At 29.5% G+C, this 11988-nt stretch overlaps 1 protein-coding gene and 1 long non-coding RNA gene across 2 annotated transcripts; one reads left to right on the top strand and one right to left on the bottom strand.

The window, feature by feature from the left end:
* Window positions 1–2250: 2250 nt before the first annotated feature.
* LOC129917897 (alpha-tocopherol transfer protein-like) lies at window positions 2251–5436 on the bottom strand. Its single transcript, XM_055998102.1, has 5 exons — window positions 5104–5436; window positions 4924–5031; window positions 2771–2915; window positions 2492–2705; window positions 2251–2434 (listed from the first exon to the last, which is right to left on the bottom strand). Exons 1-5 carry the CDS (start codon window positions 5376–5378, stop codon window positions 2280–2282), a joined length of 897 nt encoding a protein of 298 aa, XP_055854077.1. The 5' UTR covers window positions 5379–5436; the 3' UTR covers window positions 2251–2279.
* LOC129917899 (uncharacterized) lies at window positions 3596–11775 on the top strand. The gene is made up of 2 exons (XR_008772895.1): window positions 3596–4198; window positions 11230–11775. It is a non-coding gene; the product is annotated as an uncharacterized LOC129917899 (long non-coding RNA).
* Window positions 11776–11988: the final 213 nt, after the last annotated feature.

The following is an 11988-nucleotide window of genomic DNA, read 5'->3' as shown; positions in this document are numbered from 1 at the left end:
CACACTTTTGTATAAAAATTTTCATTTAAATCGGGTTAATGTTGTACGAGATATTCAGAAACGAAAAAAACCGTTCTATGACAGGTACCGTTAATAAGGGTACAAAAAATATTTTTTTTTTTGAAAAGTTGGCCCTTATGTGTAGTACTACACACAAAAATTTTAATCAAAATCGTTAGAGCCGTTTTTGAAAAAAATTAACTTTTCTATTTCCGTTATATGGCAGGTACCGTTAGTTTTGGTCATAAAAAAAAATTTCAATTTCCCCTCTAGGAAATCACCAAAAACTGCTAACTACCAAGTTTGAAGAAAATCCATTCACTCGTTTAGGCTGCAGCTCCAGATAGAGACAGACACACAGACAGACAGACAGACAGACAGACAGACAGACAGACAGACAGACAGACAGAATTGCCGGACCCACTTTTTTAGCATTCTCCACCATCATAATGTCATGTAAAATTGTTATCTCGAGTTCGATTTTTTTTACGAATCCTAAACTTGCCCTATAGTACCTATATCGCAAGTAAAAATATATATAGAATGAAAACGCATGTCGTGGTTTACAAGTGTCGATGGCTTTGGTGAGAACAAAGATTAATTAAATAGTATGAATCTACAATAACAACTTTGCATTTTTTGCAGCTTAATGGATACGCGTGTTCATTACAGACTCATATCTTGAAACCAAAACTTGTTTCGAGTCCTGGGTCAAAAGATATCTACTTCCGCATTTTATATTAATATAAATAAATGCGCGTGATCATTACAAGCTCATATCTGCAAACCAAATCCGACTTCGACTTCTAGGTCCGTAGATATCTAATCCCGCATTTCATAAATATTTGTTACCGCATTTTAGAAAAATTCAAAACATAACCGTCGGGTCGGAAATGAAAGATAGCCCTTCCGTCAATATTTAAATTCGAAATGCTTCAACGGATGATACCTCCTCAGATTCCTGGGCGCCTGGTGAAAAATTTCAATTTTGTATGAAAAACTCAGATTTTTCGGTTAAAAAAGGGCGCTTTCATAAATGCATGGTTGCGCAAGTCTGACGAATGCAAAGCGTTCATTAATGCAAATGACAAATGTCAGGTGTTCATAAATGTAAAACGCAAATATTTGCAGCGCAAATGAAAAAATTCTCATGCGCAATGAATTTAAACTTAAAGAAAGAAGGAACATGACGTAAAAGATGATACAGCTTATCTTTATTTCTCAATTCTGTCAAAATATTAATTGGAAATACAAAGTAAAAGTCAAAATAACAAAAATAGCCGCGAATTTCTTGGATATAATAAATTTGTAAATATTGACAGAAATGTTTAAAAAAAAGTTTTTTTTTCTTAAAGGATGGAATTAAGATAATATATTGCTAATTTTGGAGAAGAGGCTGAATTGCAACTTAAAAATTTTGTCAAAATGACGCAAATCAGAAAAAGTGTTTATAAATTCAAAGTAAAATACATGCGCAAATAGTTTTTCTGACATTAGTCTGATCGCAAATGACCGCATGTAAACAAAGCAACCATGCAATTATGAAAGCACCCAAAACTATAATGTTTGGATGGGAAAATAAAACCTGCCTCTCATTTTCATTTCATGGGGGTCTAAAAAATTCACTTCCCTTTATTTAAAAATTCAAAACATAACCAACGGAAATATAAGAAAGCACTTCCTTCATTCAAATAAAACCGACGGAAATGAAAGCTAGCACATCCGTTAATATTTAAATTCAAAATGCTTCAACGGGTAAGTATAGATACTTTCTGAGATTTCTGGGCGCCTGGTGAAAAACTTCAAATTTGTATGAAAAACTTCGATTTTTCGGTTAAAGAAATTGAAAATTTTTGTATGAGAATAAATGAAGAAAAACCACACCCGCCTTCCATTTTCATTTCATGGAGGTCTAAAAAATTCACTTCCGTTTATTCAAAAAATTCAAATTAACCGACGGAAATGAAAGAAAGCACTTCCGTCAATATTTAATTTCAAAATTTTTCAACGGAAAATTTTCAAATTTGTATGAAAAGCTCTGATTGTGGCCAGAGTATCTCTTTTGTGATATGGATTTGGAGGAAATTTTATGTTATTTCCGTTGATTTTAATATAAATATAAATGGAAACGATTATTTTATTTATTGATACAAAATTACTTATTTTACTTAAAAGAACAATAGAATTAATACAAACAATTGAAACAAAAATTCGCCTGCACCTTAACAACGAAATCAACAACAAAATTAATCAATTTTATATCACTCGATTTACTCTCTTTAATCAAAATCCAATTTTTTGAAATTTCCTTCTACTCCAAATAAATCTGAGGCATCTTTAGGTTTTCCCGGGCGAAGTTTTTCATTTATTTGATGAGTTTTCTCAAATTCCATCATGAATTCTCGATTTGCCACAAGATTTTTATAAATTCCATCTAGAAAATGAAATTATGTTAATTTAATTGAAAACTAAGAAAAAAAAAACAACATACTTTTCATTTCATCACTTTCAACATCATCACCCCCATAATCTGATGGTAGAATATCCTTGGGAACTGATTTATAAAACGTCTCAATATTACTATGCAATTGAATCATTTGTTGTAATTCCTTCTTCATAAATGGATTCATTAGAGCCAAGACTTTATCGATGAATGGTACGATATTGACAAAATGAAAACCAACTAAACGAATTGCTGCTGCTTCCTAGTTTTAGTGATTAAAGAGGTTAAATTATTTATATTGAATTCACTCTTAAATATTTTACTCACTTGTAAGTAGAATAAAAACTTCTTCATTGTTAGTAATCCAAGTCTTGCAACATGACCCAATGTAACTCCTTTCAAGTCCATCACAATAACGTGTCCTTGTTCAGCACCACCTTCAGCCATCCATAAGTCGAAAACCATGCAGTAGCTATAAATTAATAGAAATAAAAGGATAAGAGAAAAAAAATCAAGCTAAGAATATTTCATTTAGGAATTTAAAATGCTTCAAGCTATAAAACCCTAGATATCAAAATTGTAGGATAGTTGAGACTTTTCTGGAATACATTTTCAGCAAACATAACCCTATGAACTTTCTGTAAGAGTTTTATTTTCTAAATAAACGTATTTTAAAATTAACATTTAACTGAAAAAGTTTGAAGCTTCAGAAGTAGTACAAAATTACTTAATAATCATTTTTATCCAAACACAAAACCAACTCTTATGGATCAAAACTGGGTTTTATTGTTTTTCTCATAGTTTCTATCGCCAGAACTGATCGAAATTGAAATGGGACCACACTGCAGCCACCAGCTTTCCAATACAAAAAGAATAATCAAAATTGGTTCACTCCGTCAAAAGTTATGAGGTAACAAACATAAACAAAAAAAAAAAAAAAAAAATACAGACGAATTGAATACCTCCTCCTTTTCGGTCATAAAGTAGTCCAAATTGTAAAACATTTCAAACATTTTTCTTAATTAAATAATAAGGTGAAAGTCTGATAAAAGCAATTAAGAAGGAATACCTTATAAATAAACCACAAATTAAATACTAATTTAAGACTTAATTAAGAATGAATTAAGAAGTTTCGTTTTTTTGATTCTCCATAGAACTAGTAAAAATGTGCATTTTTATAATTTGTTTTGCCACATAACAACAAATATTACTCATACGTCGAGTGTCTTGCAAGAAGAGTTTTTGTTTTGTAAATTTTGATAAAAATTAATAACAACAAAAATCAAATAATCCACTTGGAATATTCATATCTAAACCGGGATCTAAAAATTCTTGTTGAAAAGTCGAATTATGCGTTGAATCTTTAAGGATCTCATTAGAACAACCTCAAAAATGTTTGGATTTTTTTTTTTTAATCGTTATTCGTTTCTTTCAATTTTGATAATTAATTTATTTTTTTGGGGAAATACAAAAAATTTCAACTGATTTTTGACCGATGAAAAAGTAAAAAAAAATCCAGAAGAAAAAATTAAGAAAACAACCAACTTGGCTAATAAAATAAGAAAAATGTTTGAAAAAAAAAACTTCAAAAACTTTTGTTTATGGTTCTCATTGTGATGAGCTCAAAAATGATGTACAAAAGGTCCAGGTATCGCAAACTAAAGTTATGAATTGAATTGATGATGGCAATTCAATTGCCAAAACGAGTCAACTAAATAAATAAAATCGAAATCAAAAACGGCGGATTGAAATAAGGTAAATTTAACTCATTTTTTGGTCTAAGAACCAATTAGAATACTCTTTTTAACAAACAAATTTCGCTATCGAAAAAAAAAAATATATTTTCACTTGGCCAATATAGTTGAGGCTTTGTTCTTACAGCTTTTTGTTGACCGAGTTGAATTTTTTTTGTGAAGCTTATGAAACCCTTTTTTACCGACTTTAAAAAATAATAAGGAAAAAATGTATTTCCTTTGTTTTATACATTTTACGACAAGGCTACCCCTTAACAATTTTTTTTTTTTATTTTTATTTTGAAATCTTTTTGAAACATTTTTTTCTAATTTAAGTATTTTTTTTTAAGTATTTTTCCTGCGTATGAAAATTATAGGAAAGGAGTTTTCTGTTTTAAATTAAAATTTAGTTTACATTATTCTTTAAATTGTTTGCATCAAGAATCTAATCATATTTAAAAAGTTAATTTTAGATTTCAACTATGTAATTTAAGTCAGTTTTGAATGTTTGAAATTTCAAAATCACACGTAAACTTGGTAAATCGTTTTTTTTGCATGCTTGCATATTAAAAAGTAAACATTTCCTACTTAAAACAAAAAATTGTTAATCGTGGTTATGTAGCTTTAAAAAAAACCTTTGATTGATTAATTAAGTATTAGAAAAAGCCTAGCTTTTAAATTAAAACCAACAATTTCTTAACCATATAATTGATCAATAAATGTAAAACTTTCGATGTAGGTACTCACAATTTCATTATATCTGCAAAATTAAATTTCGATGTATCCGTATCGGCTAGTCTTCCAATTATAACTCTATAACCTTCTGGTGTTGCTTTTGGAAGTGGTATTATTGCACTGCAAAGTTAGAAACCAATAAAAAAATATTAATAAGAAACATAATTCACAAGAAAATCCATCATCTCTTACACTGTATTCATTGCCCTCTTCAACTCTGGCCTTTCTATGTCCAAATTATGAAAAAACTCCGGAACATGAGTTCGAATTGATAAATTCGTTTCGATTGTACGTTTTGTCAACTCCATGCTATAATAACACGCATGAAAGAACAATATCACATCCAATTCGGATAAGTTCGGCATATGAGGTTGTTGTTGGACCCATTGTTTTAATTTGAGGACATCTTGTTTATCCATTTCGGGGAATCTCCGATATTGTTCCTCTACACTTGCCAAATTTTTCATGATTTTTTATTTTTTTCTTCCAAATAAATTTAAAAGTGTTTTTTCAACGAGCATTTATCTAGCACTGCATCTAGTTCGTTTGAGAAAAATCTCACTGTGCCTGCCTGCCTGCAAAAAAAAAGTGAAATGGAAAATTTAAAAATATAAAGTTGCAAGCAAAGATGAAAAATAAAGAAATATAATGGAAAATTGTGAAAGAAAACCTGTTGGGGTTTTATTGCAAGTTTTTTTTTTTTTAGTCCATAGGAAAAGATTCGTATTTGGTTTATGCAATAATCATCTACGAACCAACTAGCTTAACTATACCCCCGTATAATCATGAATGACGTTAGCTCTGGAATATTAGAGGAAGCAACAAGCTGATCCGCCAGATGCGTGTTTGTGATTGCAATTCAGTGTGTAATGAATATCTATCTATCTACTCTAATAGCATGTATCTTTCCAGTTTAATCAAATTTATCACGAAATATAATATAATTACATACGGAAGAAGGTGGTGACAGGAGAGGTTTGGTGCGGGGGAAGGGGCAATAGACTTTGACTTTGAGGCAAAAATTTCATTTTCTATTTTATAATGACCATCTTTTTAAACTGGGTATACGAGTTGTTGATATCTGGTCTATATCAATGGAAATACAAAAACAAAACAAATTTTAATGGTTGACAGAATATTTAATTTTTTTTTAATTTATTTATCTGACTTAATTCAAGCGAAAGACTTTTAAACTTTTTTATTTAGAAACTGACTAATTGTCAATGGTTGTAAAAAACTAATTAAATAAAATGAGTGTTTAAATATTAAAAATCTATATTTTTTTTTTGGAAAACTATGATCAACTGATAAGGTCTAAATTGTTGTGTACTAAACATATCTCGATTGAGTGAATTATATTCTTTAGTGGGGCCTTTCGAAAATTCAGAGGAATTTTTTTTTTGTTTTCTGGAAAAATTCTATTTTCAGCTATTGTAAATTAATTCAAGAAAACTTATTATTCCAAAAAGTCTGAGGGAATATTGGGGACTATTGTGAAAAAAATAATTCAAAGAATGTTTCTTTTCTTTGAAATATAAGAACAAAAATAGTTCTCAAAAGTTTTCCTCGAAATTTAAGACAGTTAATTCTTCTGGAGAGTTTAGATGTTTGGATGTTTTTGTTTTCTGGAAATAAATTCTGAGGGAAATACACGATCGCACAAAAAATTAGGGATAACAAAATATGCATGTTCAGAAAAACAAATTTCACGATAGGGCCCACGAGAAAATTTTAGTCGCGAAAACCCGTCCCTTCTGTGCTTTATATTATGGTATTCCGTTAAATTTTCTATCATGATATTATGTACTGTAAACTATTAATTTTTAAACATACAATCTCAGTTTTAAAAACTAATTTTTCACTTTAATGTTTCAATTTGCAGGAGTTAAGTTTATGAATATATATTATGAACTAGTTCCCAAACTTCTAATTTAACTAAAAAAAAAATATTATTAAAATGGACTTTTTTGATTAATTATTCGTGTGGCAAATATAGTACTATTAGTCCAGTAATTTTAGGTTTTATCTGCGGAAAAATTCCTACTAGGCTGAATTTTGGTATACAGCTTAATGATGGCTTTATTATGAAGATGTGAAAAATCGACATTGATATCGTGTCCGCGTTAAGAGTTATAGGGGTCAAAAGGTCACAAAAACTGGTTTTTCACGATTTTCAGCAAAACGGTAAGTCTTATCAAAAAATTTTCAATGCAAGAATTGTAGACCAGATTATTATATATAAAAAGTGTCATGACACTTTTTTTCCTAAGACCCACCGTTTCTTAGGTATAACGATTCAAAAAGTTGAAGTTTAGTTGTAATCGTCATAATCCTATTCCTGAAAAAAAAACTCCTAACTGAAAAGTTCCTGAAATTTCATTATTTTTTTAGCTTGAATTTCGTTCCTCAACTGTTAAGAATATGGGGAAACCAAAAAAAAATGGAAATTTTCACCATTTTTCCGATTGGGGCCCTTCTCCCGAAACCATTTCCCTGGGAATTTTTGTTTAGAATATGTCTGAAAATATACAGGGTGTGCAATAGAGAATGGAAAACCCTAAAACGGCTTATAGCTACACTTATGACTGTTCTAAAAACAGATAGAAAAATGTTCTATCGCAACCAGTTCATAAAATATGGACTTTTTTTCGTTCAGTGTATTTTAAATTTTATCATCTTATGTTTTCTTTCACTACAACCACGAATGAATGAATTTTATTTATTTCTTTTTTTTTATAATTTTCTACAATAATTGGATGAGTACATAAACACTTTAAAAATTTCATAGCTATTGCACATTTTCGTAAAAAAAATTTTGAAATCTGTTTTTTGATGCAAAATGTAAAAAAGGTATTTTATGAAAAATTTTAAACACCTGTGGTATAAAATAAATCTATAGAAACCTAGGTGGCCATCTTTCTTAAAAATATTCTCCTTATACCAGAATATTTTAAAGAAAGTTGGCCACCTAGGTTTCTATAGATTTATTTTATACCACAGGTGTTTAAATTTTTTCATAAAATACCTTTTTTACATTTTGCATCAAAAAACAGATTTCAAAATTTTTTTTACGAAAATGTGCAATAGCTATGAAATTTTTAAAGTGTTTATGTACTCATCCAATTATTGTAGAAAATTATAAAAAAAAGAAATAAATAAAATTCATTCATTCGTGGTTGTAGTGAACGAAAACATAAGATGATAAAATTTAAAATACACTGAACGAAAAAAAGTCCATATTTTATGAACTGGTTGCGATAGAACTTTTTTCTATCTGTTTTTAGAACAATCATAAGTGTAGCTTTAAGCCGTTTTAGGGTTGTTCATTCTCTATTGCACACCCTGTATATTTTCAGACATATTCTAAACAAAAATTCCCAGGGAAATGGTTTCGGGAGAAGGGCCCCAATCGGAAAAATGGCGAAAATTTTAATTTTTTTTTGGTTTCCCCATATTCTTAACAGTTGAGGAACGAAATTCAAGCTAAAAAAATAATGAAATTTCAGGAACTTTTCAGTTAGGAGTTTTTTTTTCAGGAATAGGATTATGACGATTACAACTAAACTTCAACTTTTTGAATCGTTATACCTAAGAAACGGTGGGTCTTAGGAAAAAAAGTGTCATGACACTTTATATATATAATAATCTGGTCTACAATTCTTGCATTGAAAATTTTTTGATGAGACTTACCGTTTTGCTGAAAATCGTGAAAAACCAGTTTTTGTGACCTTTTGACCCCTATAACTCTTAACGCGGACACGATATCAATGTCGATTTTTCACATCTTCATAACAAAGCCGTCATTAAGCTGTATACCAAAATTCAGCCCAGTAGGAATTTTTCCGCAGATTGGGCTTAAAAATGACTAAAATGACTGGGCTATATAGTGTCAAATTTTATAAGTGTAGAATTATTTTAAACAGATTTCCAGTTTGAAAATAATCAATATTGGGTCTTACGTATTAACATGTTTTTCTACTTGTACGCTAAAATTTTGGTATTTCTATTGTTACGGGTGTGAAACAGTTACTTTATTATTTTATTCCTGGTATTCACTAAATCATGTATTAAAAGTATAGAATTATGTATATATTTGGGAGAGTTATGATCCTTTTGACATCGAGATGATAACAGCGCCTGACAAAAAGGAAGAAGAAGATATTTTGTTAACCTGTCTTGTATAGTCACAAACTTTTAAGATAAGGTGTAACGGGTTTGACGTTAGAAAATCTATTCAGTATGATTTGATGTTCTTTTAAGAAGCCACATTGTAAATTTTTGAATGCAAAGTCATGGATTTCGTATTCAATATGAAAAAGATTTAGTAAGCATAAATATTTATACAATATAAAAACATTTAAAAAAAATAATCAACAACTTCAAATTTCAGAGTCTGAGTAAACATGAGAATAATTGACTCGAGATTTTTTGAAGCACCTTATTTCAATATCGAAGAAAAACGAGCAACATAGTTCAATCTAGCATCCTCGAAAGCATCCTAGAAAGTTAAAAAAAAGTGAAAGTATGAAACAAAATGTGTCTTATTTTTTTTTATTTAATTTTTGTTTTAAAAATTGAAAGAAATGAAATCGTTAAGGTAAATTAAAGTAAGAAAAAAACACTTTCTACAAAAAAATTTTTTCCGGTTGTAGGATCTATACCACACAGGAACTTTAGGTTTGCAAATTTAAATAGAACTTAGAGAAAAAATATTTAGATGGTCAGAATTTTTAAAGTTTTGCAAATATATAAATATTTAAATCCTTTACGATTTTATGTATTCAAATATTTTGTAAACAAACGATTTTAATATTTGAATCACGATTCTAATATTTTGTTTATGTATACAAGTTCATACACACTTGTTTCATATTAATTTTTCTTATCTTTTAAAGAACAACAAAAATTTAACACATTTTCAGAGACGAAAAAAATAAGATACAAGAAAGAGATGAGCAAGAGATAAGTTATTAATTTATTTTGTGTTTCTTTTATTACCTCACAAATATTAAAACAAAATTTATGAATTTCCAAATATTTTTTAATTTATAAATTTATATGTATTAGAAATAGTATATGCACTAAGCTAGACCACCATTCACGTTGAGATTATTTTTTCAACTGGACGGAAATATTATTCACATAAAAGTAGATTTTGTTTTCATTGGATCATTCAAGCAAGCAAGCTACAGACGACAATAATCTGGATTTACCAGATATCTTTGAAGTTCATCTATCTGTATGCTGGCATGATTTAATGATGGGAGAGACATGGACTTGGTCGGGGTGAAGGTTGAATATAATACCAAAAATGAAGTGATGAATTTTGTTAAAAAAAATAACAAATAAACAAAATGTTAATAAACAATTTTGTTGAGAGTGGTCTTTTAGTATTCTTTTTTATAAGAGGATAGTGTTAGATCAAAATATTGGGAACTAAGATCCGAAAAAAGAATCATCTGTTCCAAATTTGTGAAGCTCATTTTTGGTTAAATAATTTACATCTGAAAAAAAAATGTACCTAAAAATATAGGATTTGTTCAAACAAAAGAGCTGAGCAGCGAACTTTAATTTTTAAAATTTTTTTTATTCAATACTGAGACAAAAAAATTATAATATAAGTAGGTAGCTATGTAATAGTTTTTTTTTTCTCTTAAAATAGAGTTGTCATGTAAAGTTTTTAAAAGTAGCAACCCTCCTTTGAAAACCCCTTTCATTTTCAATACTCCTTGGTCAGACAAAAAATACTTTATTGTAAGGAAGTCATGCAAAAGCTTTCGCCTTATGTCAAATAAAACCCCTTTTCGTGTATTTTAAGTCTTGCTTTTTTAACCACAATCAGATCTTTACTTTGCAACACCTTTTGCTAACTCAAGTGTAATCATCGTTATTTGTTTTTTTTTTTTTTTTTTTTTTTTTTTTTTAAAAAAGGCATTATTTGTGATGTGCATCACCAGAGTCTTTCAATTCTCATCGGCATTGGCATTGGCACACGCATCACTTCTCAATCCCAAAGCCTCAGTTTTTTTTTTTATTTCAAATATATTCAGACACAGATGCATTTTTCATTTCTCTCAACCAAAAAAAAAAAAAATATTATTACTAAGAACGGGAACGCATATAAATTAAACAGACAAATATAAAATAGCAAAAATACAAAAACAGAAAGCAAAAAAAAATACATTTACGCTAAAGTGTCATATTCACTTCGCCATGAAGTGTGCACTTCTGGGTTTTGTTACACACACCCCACATTTATTATTTTTATAAACAATAAATCCTTTGTGTATGTTATTCATTACGATTGCATTTTTCTAGAACTCTGTGCAAAAAAGAAGACGAAGAAACGAAGAGGGAATTCCTACTTCTGGTACTTTATAAAACATCCTACAACTCTACAACCAACAGCCATTAACGTTGAGATGTGTCGTTACCACCGTCATCATCAACATCATCGTCATCATCGTGGTTGAAGTTTGTATTTATACAACGAAAGTGAGAGTTTGTGTTCTATTTACACCGTTTCTTTCATTTTTGTCACCACAACGACGACGACGGCATATTGCAATGACTTCGCATTTCAGAGAACAACGCTCATACCCCCTTGGGCGTTATAAAAGTAGAAGCTTTCAAATGGAATTCGAGATAACTCTCCACGTGTCAAATTCCCTCCCATTCGAAGTGCACATTATGCAATATTGGTGAGTTTGATTGCAAATTCAAAAAAAAAAAAAAAAAAATTATTCTTAGCAAAGTGGTTGACGAGCAGCGGCGTTGGGCGTCTGTCCTCGTTTGGTTTGTAATGACAAGTATTTCACACATCGTGTAACCATTTTAATTATAATAAAATGCCCTTAATGTCAAGGTTACAATTTATTTACAACCACAGTGCACTGTCATAAAAGTCATATAAACGCAAAAAAATGATGCGGGGGTTATTATTGTTATTGCGTGATGCCGGCTTTTGTTTGCAAAGAACTGAAAAATAAATTTTTAACAACAAAATGCAATTAAAAAACTAATGGGCATCTTGTGAGTGAAAAAATTATAACGACTGCTGTTTATGAACTTATTGAA

The sequence above is a fragment of the Episyrphus balteatus genome, chromosome 4 (genome assembly GCF_945859705.1).
Source record: "Episyrphus balteatus chromosome 4, idEpiBalt1.1, whole genome shotgun sequence".
Classification (NCBI taxonomy): Eukaryota; Metazoa; Arthropoda; class Insecta; order Diptera; family Syrphidae; genus Episyrphus; species Episyrphus balteatus.
Note: the sequence above shows the minus strand (reverse complement) of the source record. Positions and strands in the feature narration are given on the sequence as shown.

Bases quoted from the DNA above. Each gene is read 5' to 3' on its own strand.
- LOC129917897 (XM_055998102.1), bottom strand. From the start codon at position 5,378: ATGAAAAATTTGGCAAGTGTAGAGGAACAATATCGGAGATTCCCCGAA. The intron at 5,032-5,103 runs GTAAGAGATGAT...CTAACTTTGCAG, and splicing joins AAGAGGGCAATGAATACAGT to TGCAATAATACCACTTCCAA. The intron at 2,706-2,770 runs GTGAGTAAAATA...CACTAAAACTAG, and splicing joins AGTTTTTATTCTACTTACAA to GAAGCAGCAGCAATTCGTTT.